Raw genomic sequence first — 18929 nt, forward strand, 5'->3', positions numbered from 1 at the left:
GCCCCACATGTCTGACTGGGCGGCTAAACTACTGCAGAAACCAAGCACAGGCACCGGCGCCGGGCCTGCAAATAGCGGCCTGGCCAGCAATGGGAAATTTCCGCTGGTGTTGCAGCCCAACCAGACGGTAAAACTCCCGGCGCCCAAAACGGCCACCCAGGAGACTCCACAAAAAAACGGGCGTGCGCTGCCCGAGCCGTTCAACGGCGCCGATGTCTTGGCGTGGATGGGCACGCGCTTTGCCGCCGATCTCGAGGACGCCCAGGCGGACAAAACGGGCGAGTATGCAGTCGTCTACCGGTCGTTGGAGTCGTCTTCGTCGTGGAAAACGACGGGGCCGGGCTACGGCAGAAAGTGCACCAAGGAGGACGACCGCTACGATCTTTTGCAGGAGCTCAACCGCACATTGCAGCCCAAACCCAGGAGATGCTGAGCTTCAGCGCAGGGCAGCTTGGATTATTGTAGAAATGCCGAGGGAATACTCGCCTTTTATGAGAGAATTACATAGAACGCGAATGGTGGGGGGAGGAGGTCCACACGCGTCACGTGCACGGGGGCCGCTGTGTTTAACGCCTCGCCGTTTCCGGCGTTTGGGCTTGAAGGGCTTGTCCTGTGGAGTCGACAGAACATGCCGGAAGGAAGAGAAGCTCAAGCGCATCCTGTCATGCATTTTGAGTTGAATTTACGGTCTCTTTCTGGCCGGAGTGCGGGTTGTGCTACACCATACGGCTGTGCTTCACACGTGGGGGCCTTCAGAAAAAGCGACATCGCCTGATTTTGCGTGTCTTGGAACTCGGTTTCCGCTGCGCCTCTATCCAGCTTTGAGCTGTGTTTGCTGTTTTCAGTTGCTCAGCAACGAGGCACATTCAGCAACTGTCTAGCATAGCGTGAAGCCCCGCCCCGCAACAGTCGTTTGTGAGCACTGAACAGGTACTCTGCGCCGGGCTCAAACCAACCACAGCACCAAAAGAGAAAGAAAAAGAAAAAAAAAAGGAGAAAAAAAGAAAGAGAAAAAGACAGAACAGAGGAAATGGAAAGATCCGCTCGCGGCAAAGCCTATCAGGGACATGGGTTTGCTGCTAAACTCCGCTCCATAGCGCGGCCCGGCGAAAGTAGGAACGGCATTAGGCGCTCTCTCCGTGTGAATACCGGACTTTCGCCGTGGGCGACCGCGGGCCCTATGCGCGTTCCTCGCGACTGGCGTGCGCGGCTGCATAGGATGGGGCCGCTCGGTCATTCGTGGTGTGCGGGGGTGGGGGTCTGGCACTGGAAACGAGCCACCCGGCTCGGCCCGGGGCCGTTTAGTTTTCCTGTGAAAAGAGAAGAACGGCGAGCGAAAACCGAATTTTTTGCCGATGTTGAAATGACACAAAAGCAGCTTTCAATATCATGCTGTTTACAGCCTTTTAGCCCCGGCCAGCTGCTGACTAAGGGGCCAATGTTTTTCTGGCTAGGGGCCCTGCTGCATACATCGCCCCAACCAGATCCGCATCCACCGGCCCGGCTGCCCCACACCCGGGAACTTGCGGGCGTGCGTGGCAGCGCACCCATCTGCACTCCGCACGCGAAAGCAATCCCCGGGGCCACCTATAGAAAGTCTGGGGTAAGTCCTTTTTCTGGCGGTTTCTAGGAATATTTCCATCTCCGAAAAAAGAACCACCTTTCCCAATTGAACCAAAAAAGCATCTTTCACACATTCACCCAAATCCATTCTCATCACACAGCCATATCTAACAATGTCGCAATCCGTCTCCGAGCAAATGAAGGTGGAAACCGATATCATCACCTTGACCCGCTTCATTCTTGAAGAACAGCAGAAATACGCTCAGGGGGCCACCGGCGAATTGTCGCTCTTGTTGAACGGTCTCCAATTTGCCTTCAAGTTCATCGCACACAACATCCGCAGAGCCGAGTTGGTGAAGCTCATTGGCATCTCGGGCACTGCCAACTCCACCGGCGATGTACAAAAGAAGTTGGACGTTATTGGGGATGAGATTTTCATCAATGCCATGAAATCTAGTGGCAATGTCAAGGTGCTTGTTTCTGAGGAGCAGGAGGACCTTATTGTGTTTGAGGGCGGTGGACGCTATGCCGTCTGCACCGATCCAATTGACGGATCGTCCAATATCGACGCGGGTGTCTCTGTCGGCACGATCTTCGGTGTTTACCGCTTGAAAGACGATCTGAAGGGCCTGATCAAAGATGTTCTCAGAAAAGGCACTGAAATGGTGGCGGCAGGATATACCATGTACGGTGCTTCTGCTCATCTCATGCTTACCACAGGACACGGTGTGAACGGATTCACATTGGACACCCAACTAGGGGAGTTTATCTTGACGCAGCCCAACTTGCGCATCCCAAAGTCTAGAGCCATATACTCTGTGAACGAAGGTAACTCCTACTACTGGCCAGAAAACGTCAAGAAGTACATCGAGGACTTGAAAAAGCCACAGGACGAGTTGAAGGGCAAGCCGTACTCCGCGCGTTACATCGGCTCCATGGTGGCAGATATCCACCGGACGTTGTTGTATGGAGGCATTTTCGCGTACCCTGCGGACTCGAAACTGAAGAACGGAAAATTGCGTGTGTTGTACGAGTGTTTCCCGATGGCGTTGTTGATGGAGGAGGCCGGCGGGTCCGCCGTAAACGATAAAGGTGAGCGGATCTTGGACATATTGCCCAAAGAGATTCACGAGCGGTCAGGTATCTGGTTGGGCTCAAAGGGCGAAGTCGACCGCTTCTTGAGTTACATTTGAAGATAGCAATATATTCCGAAGTGCGAAGCGTCAGAATGGGCCATATTGTAGGATGGAATCCCAAGAGGAACCATCGGCCGAGCAGGGGCAATCAGAGAAAAGAACAACCACAATAGAATGGACACGGGGTCACAAGCAGTTTTCCCCTGGGAGAACTACAGAAAGCACGTCTTTTAAAAGGAAAACGTGAGTATACTCCAAGTCCCATGAAAGAGCCTTGAACTGAAAACACAGTCCATCATAATCTATGAGTGCTAGTTGCGTCGAGCTGACCATGTAGGAAAACGTCCAATTGAATAGCGACATCGCAGTCAATAAAGCAGATCGCAGTCAATGCCACCAAGACAAACTAGCGAAAACACGCTCGGTAGTAGAACTTGACCCAGAAAGGCTATTCAAAACAAGCAAATGATAGCTCCCCTTTTTCAAGCACCCAAAAACCAAACAGAATTGGTGCCTAAAACAAAACCAAGGCATCATCGCCAAGATCAGCCATTGCCCGGTCCTGCACACACCGCGGGTGATTCACTGGGATTTTGCACTTATCGTGACCAGGTCTGTTCCATACTGGATCCGCATCTTGCTAGAAACGCTAGGATATTTGCTAAATTTCCTTGCTATTAAGGGTGAGCTCAAAACACCCGAAGCCCCGTGATTCTCTCGGTCCAGCTTCGCCACATTCGGATTCTTCTGCCTGGTTCATGACCCGGCTCGCCTGTGAACTATATATTACCGCAGTCAAAAGCACATAATTCCGAGCGATCGGCCGCCCACACAGACAACCAAGGACAGTATGGTCATGCAAAAGAGCCTTTCTGCGCTAACGTACAAAATCAAAACCGGGCTCGCGGCCCGCTATGACTTGGTGCACCTCAAGCGATGGGCCTTTATGATAGCGCTCTTGAGCTGTCTTTCGCTGGGCTCCATCATGCTATTTTCGCTTTTTCTGCTGGCGCTTCACCACGCGGTGGGCCTCACGTATACGCAGATCAACCTCATAGTGTCTTTTTCCGCCGTGGGCATGTACTTGTGCTTGCCCGTGTTGGGATATTTGGCCGACTGCTACGGCCCGGCGCTCTTGTCGATCATCTCGATATGGGCGTTTTGCCCCGCGTACTTCGTGAATGCCGCGGTTGTCCGGGCACTGGAAAACAGCCCCAGCGCCGCGGCCGACTTGTCCCGGGGCAGCGTGTTTGCCATGGCCGCTAGCTTCTGTTTCATTGGGCTTGCCACCAGCTCGCTCTACTTCTCCAGTTTGCTCACGTGTGCCAAGATCTACCCGGACCACAAGGGCTTGGCCATCTCCTTGCCCGTGAGCTGCTACGGCGTGCTGTCGCTTCTCGGCTCGCAGATCTTGAAGCTCGACTACTTCCACGCATCGCGCGACATCTTGGACTTGTACAAGGTGTTCATGTTCTTCTCCGTGCTTTACTTTTTCGTCGGGATCTTGAACCTCGTGTCCAACCTGATCGTGTCCATTGAGCAGGACGTCATTTTCAACGACTCCGAGCCGCTCCTATCGGCCATGGAGCTGGGCCCCGAGCCTGCGTTGACCCCGCAGTGTTCGGCCGTGGAACCGCCGCATCACCGCGAGAGATACGCCAGCTTTTTGCGCGACAAGTCCGCCTGGATTCTCCTTGTGGCGCTCTTCTTTTCCATCGGGCCCTTGGAGTGCTTCCAGAACAACTTGGGGCTGATCATCGAGGCCACGGCGGGCCCGTCCGTGCAGTTGTCGGACCAGGTCCTGGTCATTGCCGCGCTGTCGACTGCCATCCGGCTTTTTGTTGGGGTGATGATCGACTGGGTGTCGAGCGAAAAACGCAGGTACCCGGTGTGTAAGGTGTGGTTTTTGCTAGCGCTCATGGCCGTGGGGATCGCCGGGCAGATCATGCCCATCTTTTCCAGCCGGTTCAGCGTCATTGCGCTGTTGAACGGGATCTGCTACGGGGGGCTATTCACGGCGTTCCCCACCGTGGTGGCGTCCATCTGGGGCGTTGATTTGATGGGCTCCACCTGGGGCTCTTTCATGGTGGCGCCTGCATTTGGCAGCATCACGTTTTCGCTATTGCATGGCTACAGCATGGATCTTTGCGCGTCGGACAGCGGGGCGCTCGGGTGTCTCGACCGGTATTTCAAGCTCACGGCCTCCTGTTTCTGCATTGGCATGGTGCTTATTGCGGTTGTTTGGAGGGGCTTTTGGTGGAGAAGAGGCATGAAATGTTTTTAGAGCTGCGGAGGTTGGGCGGCGCCGATGGCGGCCCGTCGTGGTGGGAACAGACGAAATGCTTGCCTTCTCAAGGGCCGAGCCTCTATCAGCGGGCTCACATCATAGAGCACTGCGAGACACCATCAACAGTGCCATCTGTCTGTTTGCTGGCATCAGTGTAATGGCATGACTATGCATGATTAGGCTTGGATATCATGTCTTTCGATCCGCAGGGGGCAGCTGCCCCGATTTCGGCCGCATGGGGTTTCCTAATAAAGACTACGTCCATGACCGGAGTTCTGTCCGACTTATGCCTTGCTCATAAATGACTGAATTCCTAGAAAGCGCCGTGGATTAGAGCCAGCAATTTCTTGCATCTTGCCAATGAGAACCTGGTATTGCGGCAAGGCTTCAGTGAGATTTGCCATTTTGAACATCCCTCTTTGATGCGATGCAAGGACCAGATGAGGCTCCTCGCAGTAACGAGTAACGGAGTAGTACCTGACAATGTGCAAACTTTTGACGTGCCCAATATAGCCTCAGTGTCAGTTCAGAATCTGACTGCCATCCCACGAAAAAGTAAATGAAAAACACCGTGCCGCAGGCAACCAGTACATGTACTTTCTGTATTGGTAGTGAAGCTCCTTTCTCAAGCTTATCTCTCCCCGGATAAATTGCGTGGCTGGCCAGGAACCAATGTCGCGCTGGTCACGTGCCGCGGGATGCGCCGTTCGTTGTGGATTCGACAAAGCCAAACAAACAAAACAATGCGGATCGGAATGCTGAGGCGTGTCGATCTATGCGCTCCTCGTGAAAATCTCAGCTGTGTGAGTGGCTAAGATATTTACCGTTTCATGTTTCCATTTTATTCTGCGTGGCCGAGGTACCAGCTTTAAGCGTGCCACTCGAACGCGGGACCCAGCGCATATTCGCGATGCCAAGCTTGCTGCATGAGGGAATGTGGCCCAAATTAAAATCGCGTCGGGCCGTAGGCCTGTGTCCCGAAGATCACGTGGCACTTTGACGGCAGCAGAGCCCGTGGACTACATCCGTATAATAAGGCAAAAAGAGGGATATTAAGATGGGTGGTTAGAAGTAAGATTTGGGGGTGGGGCCGAATCACCGATCACGTGAGAGCGTCGGGCCAGTCTAGGCAACGTGTCCTTTTTAGCCGTGAGGGAGGGCGAGGCTTAAATTGGCCAAAAAAGTGAGGCCGAAAAATTAGGGCAAAAAATTAGGGCCAGAGGACGGCTCGAAGCGCACGACTTGGCTCCACGCTCAAATTGGCATTCCTGGAAATAATGGCAATTTTGTTGTAGGTGTCACCAAATTGGAGTCGCCACAGTTGTAACTACCACCATGGGAGTTCTCACTATGGTAATTACTACTATGGGAGTTTCTACTATGGGAGTTTCTATTGTGGGAGTTTCCATAATGGGAGTTTCCACTATGGGAGTTTCCACTATGGGAGTTTCTACTATTGGAATCACCACTAGGCGAGTCTCTACTATAGGCATTCTCACCATTGGTTCTCACTATCGGAATTCCCGCAACCATTGTAATTATTGGCATACACGCAGATCAACACCAAGGCTAATGGTATGCTCGAAGTTCCCAGATCTCATGCCAAGGCCGGCTCTGAAAGACTGACCACTACGGCCACACACTAAAATCCAAAGCAAGCCCATCAGATCGCAAAGTCCACGAGCACAAAAAAGGGCAGAATTGGACTAATGTGCTCCTCCCACCCAAAGCACAACCAGCCCAACAAAACATGGCACATCCGGACATGCCAAGCCATACAGCACCACAATAGAGCCGGCACCATGCCAAATATAAAAAACGACATTTTCGCACGCGAAGCTTCTTCGGAACACCCGACCACGCGCGTGCGCAAAGTATTGCGCCTGCACACGGCGCCGCATGCATGCCACGTGCAGAATTCCACCCGCGGCACGTCCCTCGCCTGCACTGGCTGCGACAGCCACGTCCCACCGCGACTTTTCTGGTGGTGTGTTTGGCGTCCGAATCTTTTTTCGGCAGCTCCGATTCTTATATAAGACATTCGCTGGACCGCCGTCCACTCCTCTAATTTTTCCTTTTCTTCTTTTTTCTTTTCTTCTTTTCTCTTTGAGGTTTTTTCCCCTTAGCTACATCACACACATCCACACACAATGAAGGCTATTATTCTTGTCGGCGGCTACGGTACCCGCTTGAGACCTTTGACCTTGACGTTGCCTAAGCCCATGGTTGAGTTTGGTAACCGCCCAATGATCCAGCACCAAATCGAGGCGTTGGCCGAGGCCGGCGTCACCGACATTGTGTTGGCCGTGTCGTACAAAGCCGAGGTCATGGAGGCCTTGTTGGAGGAGTACAAAGCCATGTACGGCATCAACATTTCTTGCTCCAAGGAGGAGGAGCCTTTGGGAACCGCCGGCCCCTTGAAGCTCGCAGAGAAGATTTTGAAGAAGGACGACTCGCCGTTCTTCGTGTTGAACTCGGACGTGATTTGCGACTACCCCTTCCTGGACTTGGCCGCGTTCCACAAGGCCCACGGTGCCGCTGGAACCATTGTGGCCACCAAGGTGGACGAGCCTTCCAAATACGGTGTGATTGTGCACGACCGCGACACGCCCAACTTGATCGACCGCTTCGTCGAGAAGCCCGTGGAGTTCGTGGGCAACCGCATCAACGCCGGTATGTACATCTTGAACCCATCCGTACTCGACTTGATTGAGTTGAAGCCCACGTCCATCGAGAAGGAGACCTTCCCTCAGTTGGTGGACCAGAAGCAGTTGTACTCGTTTGACTTGGAGGGCTACTGGATGGACGTTGGCCAGCCCAAGGACTTCTTGACCGGCACGTGCTCGTACTTGTCCTCGTTGACCAAGAGAAAGCCCGAGCTGATGTGCTCCGAGGGCTTTGTGCACCAGGGCAACGTGTTGGTGGACCCCAGCGCACAGATCCACCCCAAGGCCTTGATCGGCCCCAATGTGGTGATTGGCCCAGGCGTCATTGTCGGCGAGGGTGCCCGTATCCAGCGCTCCGTGTTGTTGGCCAACTCGCAGGTCAAGGATCACGCGTGGGTCAAGTCCACCATTGTGGGCTGGAACTCGCGCATCGGCAAGTGGGCCAGAACCGAGGGCTGCACGGTCTTGGGTGACGACGTCGAGATCAAGAACGAGATCTACGTCAACGGCGCCAAGGTCTTGCCTCACAAGTCCATCTCGGTCAACGTCGAGCTGGAGGCCATCATCATGTAAGAACCGCGGACGGACGCTGTTTGTTTTCTGATATGTACATTACGCTGCTCTATACGGGCAATACACGCTTAAGCTCATCCACTGCTTGTAGCTCCCGCGGCACCGGCGACCGGGCTCACTGCGCGGACGTGGCTTGTTTTGGCTGTAACGTGGCAGAAGGGTTGCTTGGTGCTCGAATGTGGCGTGGCCAATGTGCTCTTCACATACGTCTTGCCCAGCAGAAGTAGCTTGGGCTACTGATCGAGGGTGTCGACGTGTTTCATCGTCTGCACCCTTCAATACGTACGATTTATGTTGTACTCCCCAGCTTTCGTTGCTATTGAAAGCCCTATTTCAGTCTGGTCTATGCATCTTTTTAATTGCGTCGAAAGGCAGACAGAACAAAGACATTGGTGTTGTAGAGCTTAAAACACGTAGTATGAGAGTCGATCGAAGTGTGTACACCTGTAATGCTTTACATGCTCTATCTTGCTGAGTATCTGAGTATTTAGAAGGCTACTGCTCATCATCCAAATGAGTTGTCTCATGACTTCCCTCCGCAGTGAAGAAGCGCTTCGTTTTCAAAGCATATTTGGGCTTGAAATGAGATTCAGCAGGTGTATTTCGTTCAATAGCTTATTTTTATTTTGTCTTGACTGCTCTCCCACTGTCAAAACTTAATTTCTTGAACCTTGAAGTTCCTACTGACTACGAGCAAGGACCTCTCTTAGGCTTTCATACCAGATGTATGGATACAAGTCCCACCCAGTGAAATTCGATTTGAAATACCAATCACATGGTGGTCTGGTACTTGGAACAGAAACAAATGTAGCTTATAATAGGATCTGTCATTGTATCTATACTCCACGGGAGTGAACATTGAACAGTAATAAAAGAATGCTCATACAGCGAGAATTGTTTGAAACCTCTGTTGTCGACAGAGCCATGATTGCCAACTCCAGCCACTCGTGAAAATCTCGCCCATCTTATCACTATTTCAGCGGTCGCATGAACAATCCACAACCTCCAAAATCAAGGACCCACTCAGTGCCCTTACTTCCTCCCATCTGCTTTAAGACAAGTTTCACATCTGGCTCAGTTAATTAGCCATTTCAGCCACTCCTATCAACACAATCCGCCAATGTATCTCACGAAATCTTTTCGAAGAGGCTCGCTCAATGGTTTGGCGCTACTTAAGTACAGCACAAGCAACACTCGTGCAATCACAGGCTCCATCACCGAGCCCATGGTTTTCATGCTTTTTCCTTCGTGGGCAATGGTTGTCTCGGACGTGTCGGAAACCACCCAGAGCGTGTCGTTTTTGGGCACCGAACCTCTGAATTCCAGAAACACGTTTCGGAGTTCCTCCACGCCCTTCGAAACTTCTTCCTTCAAGGCCTTCGCCATTGGATTGGCCAAAATAGACTTGGTGAGACCGTCTCGCAAATGGCCGTAGTCCGTGTTTCTTACTGGGGTGATTTTCATGGCGTAGGGCACGTTTTGGCATATTTGCGCCACGAGTTCCTGGGAAGTTGTCTTGTCTTCAAGCACGCTTTGTGCCGTTTGTTCCGGGTGGGCTTTCAAGTATTCGGAAATCACAGAGACCAAGGTTTTTTCGCTTTTGGCAGGAATGTAGAGTCCTACACCGTAGACCTTGAAGCTCATGAAAGTCACGGATCTGACACCGGATGCTATCAATTTGTAATCCGAGGAAAAGAGCGTGTTTTCGGAAGAGGCAATGTGGTTGGGAAACGGCTCGATTGACGGGTCTACGGCTACTCCCTCCAAAGACCTGTTGCTGTGGTCATTGGCTATAATCGAGCCACCAAGAAAAAGCGAGATCAGAGAAACCGTGGCCAAAGATGCCTTCCATGCACCACTGTTTCTTGGTCGCTTCAAAAGAGAGAGTCTGGGTACACTTGTTCTAAAAGGTGTCCACATAATAAATATTCAAAGAAAGGGGTGGGGTCTGTTACAAGTTTTAGACTTCTGGTAGGATGGAAATGGTGCCGGTGCGCACTGAATGGTGCTATTCATTGGTGCAAATAATTACATATGCCTTCTAATTTTCGTCAAACTTTGTGGTCCCTTTTCTAGTTTCAAACAAGCGGAATTATGAATTTTTTGCCAATTGAAGAATGGAGCTAAGTTTGAAGCAGAAAACCATGGTAATCGAGGTTTTTGTCATGCACCTGGTGAACTTCAATTGGTATATAGTAGATCTAGCTTCCCGAAAGTTCCTAAATACTTGAATTTTCTTTATTAGAGACTAGCTCGGATCCCAACTCTCTCAGCTACATCAGATGTTCCGTGTGATTCATTTCGATACATCTCTTTCTTGTTTTCACAAGTCAGACTTCAATTAAGATTATGGACCTTCCTGAGGGGTATCAGCTCATGCACCCTGAAACCAGCCCAGTTCGTGTGTGAAATTCTGAATTTCTCCAAAAGCACCCGCAACCTGGAACAGCCTTGATATCGTGAAGCTGTATGATCTGAGGGCGTCTTCTCTATAGCAGTTCAAAGAAGCCTTTTAGATCATGAGACTCCGAAGCTTCGTTCATTTGTGAAGCTAGATTATTGCCTATTACATCAGTATAGTCATGATCATTATCTCTTTCTGATGACAGCTATACGCTGGGTGTTTTGAAGGCTGGCTCCTCAGTGATGTTTTGGCCTATCGCTTTGCATCTGAAAGGAAGTGATCATTTATGGCATAAAGTATTGTCGCACACCACAGTTACAGTAGACCAACATCGGACTGATTTGTCTCTTTAAAATCTTGGACTTGGGAACTTCTACTACATATTCCCAGTAAGTAGTGCCTTGTGGGAGTTTTATCGCATGCGTGTTTTCTTCAATGCAACATAAAGATCGAAGGGCCAGCTAATTTATGCTGCAAGATCCATCTGACTTATCAGCTCAAAACTCAAAATGCCTTCTTTCATTTTCAGAGATCTCAAATTGGCTGGTACCGCAGAGTCTTCTAGCCCAGCTGATAAACATGCTATAAGAAGTCTTCCCCATTCATACAAGTACTCTTCCAGTGGGATTTTCCTGTGTCGCCCTCGTGGCCTTAATAGCAATATTGACCACCAACCGTCATGATCTTGGTCATACATGTTATGCGCTCTAATTTCATTTCTGATTATAAGCAGAAAGTTTCCATATACATATACAGAACCAGAATCCATAAGCCTCAACCACTGCTGCTCAGATGTAAGTTGCTCAGATCTCCAAGATTTTCTCGCTGATCGCCGACAGGCTCTGTAGGCTTTTTCCGCTAGCGAGCTGGGATTTGTAGACGGCTTCCCATTTCCCCCACTCCTGTTCTAGAGATTCGATTTCTGGCACAAGCCAGTTTTCCTTGAGAAGCGACGCACTCAAGTAGCCCAAAAAAGAGTCGCCCGCACCTGTCACGTTGACGATGTCGATGCTCTTGTTTTCGTGGGGAATATCGAAATACTCAACGACAATGCCGAACCTCTTGTTGTCATCATGTGGTTTCCCGCTCGAGACTAAGGTCGCAGTGGGCCTGAATTTGGAAGTCGTAGGGACAGACTTGTAGTCGTTGACGTTGGTGCTGAGCTTGATCAAGACACAGCCATACCGGCCCATTTTCACCAAAATATTCGGCACGTACGGAAGGACTTGGAAAGCTTGTTGGAAGGTGCCTGTTTTCAGAAGGTCTTTCAAGGCCGGGAATTTGAGCCCAAGTGCATGCAACTTATCCCTGAAACCTGCGTCGATGCCCAAACTGTCAAGAGCAGGAAACCAGCTGTCGTAGTCGTCGAAAAACTCTCTCTGGCTGAACGAGGCATGTATCTGCTCAAGTTCGGCTACCGTGGGTGTGATCAACAGCACCGTGTTATTTGGAAAAACGCGGAGGTTGGCGGAATTGACCTGGCTCAATCTTGCCAGTTTCGGCTTCGACGTGGGCTCCACAATAACGATTGGTCTGGAGGGCATCAACTGGCAAGCTGCCATAACCGCGTCTAGCGAAGCAGCCAGAAGATTGCAGTCCGTCACCACAACACGTGGCCGGGCTCTGGCAAGTTCTTTTCCCACGTGCGTGGCGAAATGCTCTTTCTCGAAGATCTTCATGTCTGCACATGCCATGACCAACTCTCCCAGGGGGCTCAACATGGCAGTATATTGTGCCGAGGATTCGTCCTTGTAGACTTTGATCCCAGACACGTCGTGCGTGCGTTCCTCCAAGGATTTGATTATCGAAGTGCCCGGCAAATCGTCGCCCACAGCCGAGATAAATCGCAAGTTGGCCTTGATGCCTTGGTTCTGGAGCCCGTAGAGATGAGCAAGACTCACGTTGAAACCCACGCCGCCTAGACCGGCGGCCATTTTCCCTGGGTTGGAATCCGCCATCACGGGCTCCTGTTGCAACGTGCATATGGTGTCGAGGGCCACCAGGCCAATGACCATGGTATCGACTGTGCAGGGAGCAGTGTGTGTTATATTGGCCCCGGGCTTTTCGTGTGATGAAACGGGCGGGGATCTCCTGCGCTGTTTCAAGTCTGTGCTGGGCTGAAACGAAACCTAGAATGGTTAGTATTCCGGGGGAGTTTGATTCACGGGACTGAGTTGAGGGCCTTTTGTGACTTCGGTTCTGTCATTTGTCAAGCAATGCCAGCACCTTAGGCGTCTTTGATAATTCCGTGCTCTCCGAACCCTGTGATTCCGAGCCCTCTGTGATTCCGAGCCCTCTGTTATTCCGAGCCCTCAAAAATTCCATGTCCTCGGCAATATCTGCACTTTGGTATCCCCGTGGTTCCTGTCACTTCGGTGCCACCGGGACTTGTGCATTTTCAATGAGTTCAACATACCGCATTCACGGGCCCCGAGCCTGTCTTCAAGTCTCCAAGCTCTTTGGCAATGGCGCAGGCGGCCTCGGCATTATTGATGACAAACTGCTTGTTGCACTCGACAGATTGGCCGCCCGTCGCAGCCGCAATCTTGGCGAGCAAAAACGGCGTGAGCTCCTTGCCCAGAACACCCTGTGCAAGCGCCTCCATACTGGCATTGTTGATGATGCCATCGATCAAGTCACTGGAAAGAGCCGTTTCAGACGGCGGCGGCACGCACACGAGGCTTCCTGAACTGAGCCCCATCACTCTGTTCTGGTTGTGGACAATGGATGCCATTTCCCTCCAGGAAGAAAACGAGTATGGCGACTTGACGCCCGAGGACCGGCAGAAAAAGCCCGGGATTTCCACCCGTGCACGCCCGTCGTCGTTGTACGTGCCCACAAACACACCCTGTGTTTCTAAGAACTCCATAGTGCGGCCGATGTCCAAAATCAGTTTTGGCCCGGCACACACCACGGTGACAGGGGTGCGTGATAGCTCAGTCAAGTCGGCGCTTACATCCATGGTTATGTGGCCGTCCCGGTGGACGCCGCCGAGGCCGCCGGTGGCAAAAACGTCGATGCCTGCCATGTGGGATAGAATCATGGTGCCGGCAATGGTTGTGCCCCCGTCGAGCCGTTGGGCCATGGTGGCGCCAATGTCACGCCTCGACACTTTATTGGCCGTTTTGAGTTCTGCCAAGTTTTCGATCTGCCGGTCACTGAGACCGACGTGGGGCACGCCTTTGAGAAAGGCACATGTTGCCGGTACACAGCCGTGGTCTCTGATCTTCCGCTCGACGGCACGTGCCATTTCAAGATTGGCCGGATACGGGAAGCCGTGGGTGATGATTGTGGATTCCAAGGCAACGACAGGCACGTTTTCTTGGAGGGCCTGGGTGACCTCTGGGGAGATTCGGAGAGTCCTGCTGTGGGTGGACAAAAAGCGGGTCCAGCGGAGCATTTTCGGTCGGGGTCTCTGAGATTCTCTGAGATCGTCTTGGATTCTTTTGGATTCTGTTGTATTATTTGTGAGTTCTTGGAATTCTCTTGTATTCTTTGTCTTGAATTCTCTGTGAATCCTCTGTAATCCTTTTGAATTCTCTTGAATTGTCTGCAAACCTCTTGAATTCCTTGATTCTCTCTTATAATCTCTGTGAATACGCTGCAATCGTGAATTCTCTGGGGACCCTAATTCTTTTGGCTGTGACTCCTCTCAGACTCTCTTTTATTTTCTGAGAATCCTCTTGATCCTCTGTAATCCTCTTGGAGTCTGTGTGAGTCCCCTGTAGTCCTCTGTAGTCTTCTTGAATTCTCTGTGAATCTTCTGTGGATCTTCTTGAATCCCTTTGAAGTCGTTTATACTCTCTGAAGCTCTTCTGTAATTCTCTTGAATTCTCAGGAGCTCTCTTATCTTCTCTGTGAGCACTCTGTAATCCTTTTGAAATCTCTGTGAATCCTCTGTTGATCTTCTTGAAGTTTCTTATATTCTTTGTGACCCTCTGTATCCTCTGTGAATCTTCTTGAATCTTCTTGAATCCTTTTGAGGTCTGTGTGAATACTCTTGAATTCTCTGTAAATTATCTGTGGATCTTCTTGAAGTCTCTTATATTCTCTGTGACGCCTCTGTGAATCCTCTGTGAATCCTCTGTGAATCCTCTGTATCCTCTGTATCCTCTGTATCCTCTGTGAATCTCTGTGAATCTTCTTAAATCCTCTTCAATCTTCTCGAGTCCTTTTGAAGTCACACTGGATCCTCTTGATGTCTCTTGTATTTTCCGTGAATCCTCTGTGTCCTTTCGAATCCTCTGCAATGAATCCCGAAACTCTCCCTCTACTCGCGTCTCGCTGAAGCAGCACGGTGGGCCCGGGCCGCGAAGCACACCGCGGGCATGGCCCCAAAACAGGCGGCCCCAAAACGCGCGGCCCTAAAACAGGCTTTCAGTATCAGATTTCTCAACCCAAGTATGTACGGTACTTAGGATCCTTAGAATACTACTATTCTCTAAAAGCCCTTAAGGAAAAAAGAAAAGGAAAAAAAACCCTCCCTGTACGGAAGTTTTTTTTCCTTTGCCACGCGAGGGGTGACTACATGGCGAATACCACAAGACACCGGCGGCCCCAAAACAGGCGGCCCCAAAACGCGCGGCCCAAAAACATGCGGCCCCAAAACGCGCGGCCCTAAAACAGGCCCGTCAGCCAGTGCGCCAAATCTTCCCCAACCATCCTCCACTCTTTTTCCCCAGCACCCCACTTTTCTCCCAGCCCTCTCCACCCACGAGGCCCTGGCACGCACGTGACACCTCCCCATCCGACAGACCATGGCCCTCCCCCCGCCGGCCGCCGCGCCGGCCCCAGGCGCCCTTCTTAACGAGAACCTGGCCGCCCTGCTCCAGCATTTGAAGATATCCTTGCAAACACAAGCCGCCGACGAGGGGCGCCGCACGTGCTTGGAGATTGCGCCGGGGCTCTGCAGGCAGCTCCAGGTGGCCCTGTCCCCGCACGACTGGCTGCGCTGTGCCGCCCCAGACCCGGCAACGGCGCTCCGGCTAGAACTCGCCGTCTTGTGCCTCGACTTCTGCCCCGATCATGGTCTCCAGGTGCAGCTCATGGAGGCCGTCTCGCTCTACGCGAACCGTCACGTGCCCTGGAGCAACGAGCGGCTCGCGCGGATCTGCGGGCGCGTGGCCACGGCCCGCTGCGTGCCGCTTCTTGCCGACTTTGCGGACGTTGTGTCCAGGCGCTTTCTAGCGGTCTCGGGCGCCCGGCTCACGACGGTCCGGACGGGCGCAAGCGGGGCACACGGGCGCACTACGGCGGCGGATCGAAAGGCGGATATAAAGGCGGATTCAAAGACAAAGATGGCGGATATTCAGGCACTGGACATCCAGACAGGGGACATTCAGATACTTGATATTCAACTGGACATACAACTGGAGAGACAGGCACTGGGTATACAACTGGATGTTCAGACACTGGACATTCATCTGGACATACAGAAACTGGACATTCAGACACTGGACATACAACTGGATGTTCAGACACTGGACATTCATCTGGACATACAGACACTGGACATTCAGACAGGGGACATACAACTGGATATTCAGACACTGGACATTCATCTGGACATACAGAAACTGGACATTCAGACACTGGACATACAACTGGATATTCAGACACTGGACATTCATCTGGACATACAGAAACTGGACATTCAGACACTGGACATACAGACACTGGACATACAACTGGATATTCAGACACTGGACATTCATCTGGACATGCAGACACTGGACATTCAGACAGGGGACATACAACTGGACATATATCTGGACATATATCTGGACATTCAGGCACCACACCCAAAAACACCCCACCCAAAAACGCCACACCCAAAAACACCCCACCCAAAAACGCCCCACCCAAAAACGCCCCACCCAAAAACGCCACACCCAAAAACACCCCACACTCGGCGGCTCCAGACGCGGCACACCAAGATGCGGCCCGCCTCGCCCGCATTGGGCCTCCGGCTCCGCAGCGCCGCGGAAGAATCCGAGCGCGCGGCCTGGAAAACGTCCCCGGACGTGACGGCGCTTGCCTCGGCCGTCTTGCTCATGGCCTGCGACGACACCGGCCAGTACGCGGCCGCGTGCGCGGCGTTCGTGCTCAACGTGTTGGACGACGCAGACCCGCTCTTCCGCGCCCAGGGCTGCTTCCTCCTCCAGCACATGGTGGCGCTGGGCCACGGCGCGTTCTTGGCGCGCCGCGGGCTCCTCGCCGTGTTTGCGCAGGCCGTGGAAACGTGCTTGACGTACTTGCCGCAGCTCACGCCCGCGCCCGTGTCGCTCCGCTTGCTCCGGGACGCCGCGTACCCGGCGCTCCTCGCCGTGTTGGGCGCCGGCGCCGACACCACGTATGAAGCGTACTGGGCGGTGCTCGACGGCCATCTCCTCGCGCTGGTGCGCCACGTGCTGGGCCGCCACAACGACGCGCCGACCAACGCGGTGCTCGCGTTCTTGTTCGACCAGATCGCGCGGCTCGTCCTCCAGAACTTGCGGCTCGCGGTGCTCGCGGGCGTCTCGCGCTTGAACGCCGTTGTGTGCCACACCTTGGCGGACGCCTTCGTTCTCGATAGCGATAACGGCGCGCTCGTGGTGGACGCGGCCTTGCGCGTGCATGCGGCGCTCCTCGACCTCTGCGCCCAGCACGCCGGGCCCGAGCCGAAGCGGCTTCTCTTGGCCTACCGCCTCGACCTCTTGGCCAGCTGGGCCATCCTCGCCCGGCGCGTCGTGAAGTACGCGGCCGGCACGCCCGACACCGCGCGGCTCTTGCGGCACAACGTGGCACGCCTCCGGGAAGTGGGCGTGGGCGCCGGCTCGCGGCACGTGGAGCTGGACCTCGCGGCCCTTCTCGCGGCCGCGCCTGCCTTGCGCGACGTGCTCGTGTAGGGCCGTTCACGTGCGGCCGGGCAAATGCGGGTGCTGTGCTGGGTAACTCCGGTCCTTTGAGTCACTGACTGGACTACTGTGGTGCTGACTGAACTACTCCCGTATGACTGAATTACTTTGGTGCTGACTGAACTACTGAGTACTGACTGAACTACTTTGGGTATTGACTGAAGAATACTCAGAAGAATACCCAGAAGAATACTCAGAAGAATACCCAGAAAATACTCAGAAGCATACCCAGACAGAATACTCAGAAGAATTCTCAAAAGAATACCCAGAAGAATACCCAGTGTGGGTACTGACTCAACTACTCTAGTATGACTGAACTACTCTGGGTATTGACTGAACTACTGTGAGTACTGACTGAATTACTGTGGTGCTGACTGAACTACTCCAGTATGACTGAACTACTCAGGCACTGGCACAGTCGTTTTTCTGGATACTGACAGTTGGATACTCCGATAAAGGCAGTCGTCTACTCTGAAGTCGCCTACTCAGGTACACAAGCCGTCACTCCCGTACTGACTGAAATCGCCTACTCCGGTACTGACTGAACTCGTCTATTCCGGGTATTGACAGAACTATTCCGGATACTGACAGTCGCCTGTTCCGGTGTTGACAGAACTACTCCGGTGCTGGCCGAAGTCGTCTGCTCTGGTACTGACAGAACTGCTCAGGACCTGGCACAACTACTCCGTTACTGACAGAAGTCCCCTGCTCCGGTACTGACAGTCGTCTATTGGTATATACAAAAAAGCCCAGAGCTCGCCGCTGGGCCGAGATCCGCCTACTTCTGGCCCTGCCACGCCTTCACCACCAACTGATAGAAGTTGTCTACTTCCGTACTCACTGAACTGCTCTGAGTACTGACTGAAGTCGTCTACTTCGGTACCGACAAAACTACTCCGGTACTGACAAAAGTCGCCTACTCTGAGTACTGACTGAAGTCGTTACTTCCGTACCAACAAAACTACTCCGATACTGACTGAAGTCGCCTACTCCTTTTGACACAAGTCGTCTATTGGTATATACAAGAAAAGCCCGGAGCTCGCCGCTGGGCCCACGCCCGGCTACTTCTGGCCCTGCAAAGCCTGCACCACCTTGATGTTGGTGTCCAAAAACCGGTTCAAGCAGTTGGACAAGCACCGCTCCTCGGGCTTGCTCAACGTGCTGGTGGCGATGGGCACGTTCTCGTTGCATTTCTTGAAACACAAGTCCGTGAAGTTGTGGATGGACATCTGCACCTTGGACTTGGAGTTCTCGCTCTCGATGAACTGCAAAATCTCCTTTCGGGACGACTCGTCGAGGTTCTGCAACGCGGTCTGCGAAATCTGGGTCATTGCGGGCCGGGAGGATGTGCTGGAAGCTGTCGGGTGCTGAAGGCCCTATGCTTCGAGTCCTGCTACCCATGGC

The 18929-nt window shown here is 52.6% G+C and overlaps 10 protein-coding genes across 10 annotated transcripts; 6 read left to right on the forward strand and 4 right to left on the reverse strand.

The window, feature by feature from the left end:
- Positions 1 to 7: 7 nt before the first annotated feature.
- Positions 8 to 433, forward strand: METBIDRAFT_40820 (uncharacterized protein; the record flags this gene model as incomplete). Its single annotated transcript, XM_018857320.1, has 1 exon — positions 8 to 433. One exon carries the CDS (start codon positions 8 to 10, stop codon positions 431 to 433), a length of 426 nt encoding a protein of 141 aa, XP_018711989.1.
- Positions 434 to 855: 422 nt separating this feature from the next.
- On the forward strand, positions 856 to 1839 carry METBIDRAFT_185986 (uncharacterized protein). The gene has a single exon (XM_018854800.1). It carries the CDS (start codon positions 1031 to 1033, stop codon positions 1628 to 1630), a length of 600 nt encoding a protein of 199 aa, XP_018711990.1. The 5' UTR covers positions 856 to 1030; the 3' UTR covers positions 1631 to 1839.
- On the forward strand, positions 1737 to 2756 carry FBP1 (fructose 1,6-bisphosphate 1-phosphatase; the record flags this gene model as incomplete). Its single annotated transcript, XM_018854136.1, has 1 exon — positions 1737 to 2756. The coding sequence occupies one exon, from the start codon at positions 1737 to 1739 to the stop codon at positions 2754 to 2756; it is 1020 nt and encodes a 339-aa protein (XP_018711991.1).
- A 799-nt stretch (positions 2757 to 3555) lies between these two features.
- On the forward strand, positions 3556 to 4983 carry METBIDRAFT_42507 (uncharacterized protein; the record flags this gene model as incomplete). Its single annotated transcript, XM_018857546.1, has 1 exon — positions 3556 to 4983. One exon carries the CDS (start codon positions 3556 to 3558, stop codon positions 4981 to 4983), a length of 1428 nt encoding a protein of 475 aa, XP_018711992.1.
- Positions 4984 to 6568: 1585 nt separating this feature from the next.
- METBIDRAFT_186579 (uncharacterized protein) lies at positions 6569 to 7317 on the reverse strand. Its single transcript, XM_018854804.1, has one exon. The coding sequence runs from the start codon at positions 7025 to 7027 to the stop codon at positions 6650 to 6652; it is 378 nt and encodes a 125-aa protein (XP_018711993.1). The 5' UTR covers positions 7028 to 7317; the 3' UTR covers positions 6569 to 6649.
- On the forward strand, positions 6875 to 8320 carry SRB1 (mannose-1-phosphate guanylyltransferase). Its single transcript, XM_018854797.1, has one exon. It carries the CDS (start codon positions 7137 to 7139, stop codon positions 8223 to 8225), a length of 1089 nt encoding a protein of 362 aa, XP_018711994.1. The 5' UTR covers positions 6875 to 7136; the 3' UTR covers positions 8226 to 8320.
- A 1009-nt stretch (positions 8321 to 9329) lies between these two features.
- On the reverse strand, positions 9330 to 10145 carry METBIDRAFT_41554 (uncharacterized protein; the record flags this gene model as incomplete). The annotated part of the gene is made up of 1 exon (XM_018857424.1): positions 9330 to 10145. The coding sequence occupies one exon, from the start codon at positions 10143 to 10145 to the stop codon at positions 9330 to 9332; it is 816 nt and encodes a 271-aa protein (XP_018711995.1).
- Positions 10146 to 11432: 1287 nt separating this feature from the next.
- Positions 11433 to 14029, reverse strand: METBIDRAFT_78432 (uncharacterized protein; the record flags this gene model as incomplete). The annotated part of the gene is made up of 3 exons (XM_018858879.1): positions 11433 to 12652; position 12891; positions 13046 to 14029. 3 exons carry the CDS (start codon positions 14027 to 14029, stop codon positions 11433 to 11435), a joined length of 2205 nt encoding a protein of 734 aa, XP_018711996.1.
- Positions 14030 to 15386: 1357 nt separating this feature from the next.
- METBIDRAFT_11991 (uncharacterized protein) lies at positions 15387 to 17516 on the forward strand (the record flags this gene model as incomplete). Its single annotated transcript, XM_018854137.1, has 1 exon — positions 15387 to 17516. One exon carries the CDS (start codon positions 15387 to 15389, stop codon positions 17514 to 17516), a length of 2130 nt encoding a protein of 709 aa, XP_018711997.1.
- A 1070-nt stretch (positions 17517 to 18586) lies between these two features.
- On the reverse strand, positions 18587 to 18856 carry TIM8 (protein transporter; the record flags this gene model as incomplete). Its single annotated transcript, XM_018858880.1, has 1 exon — positions 18587 to 18856. One exon carries the CDS (start codon positions 18854 to 18856, stop codon positions 18587 to 18589), a length of 270 nt encoding a protein of 89 aa, XP_018711998.1.
- Between the last annotated feature and the right edge of the window lie 73 nt (positions 18857 to 18929).

Source organism: Metschnikowia bicuspidata (genome assembly GCF_001664035.1).
Source record: "Metschnikowia bicuspidata var. bicuspidata NRRL YB-4993 chromosome Unknown METBIscaffold_3, whole genome shotgun sequence".
Classification (NCBI taxonomy): Eukaryota; Fungi; Ascomycota; class Pichiomycetes; order Serinales; family Metschnikowiaceae; genus Metschnikowia; species Metschnikowia bicuspidata.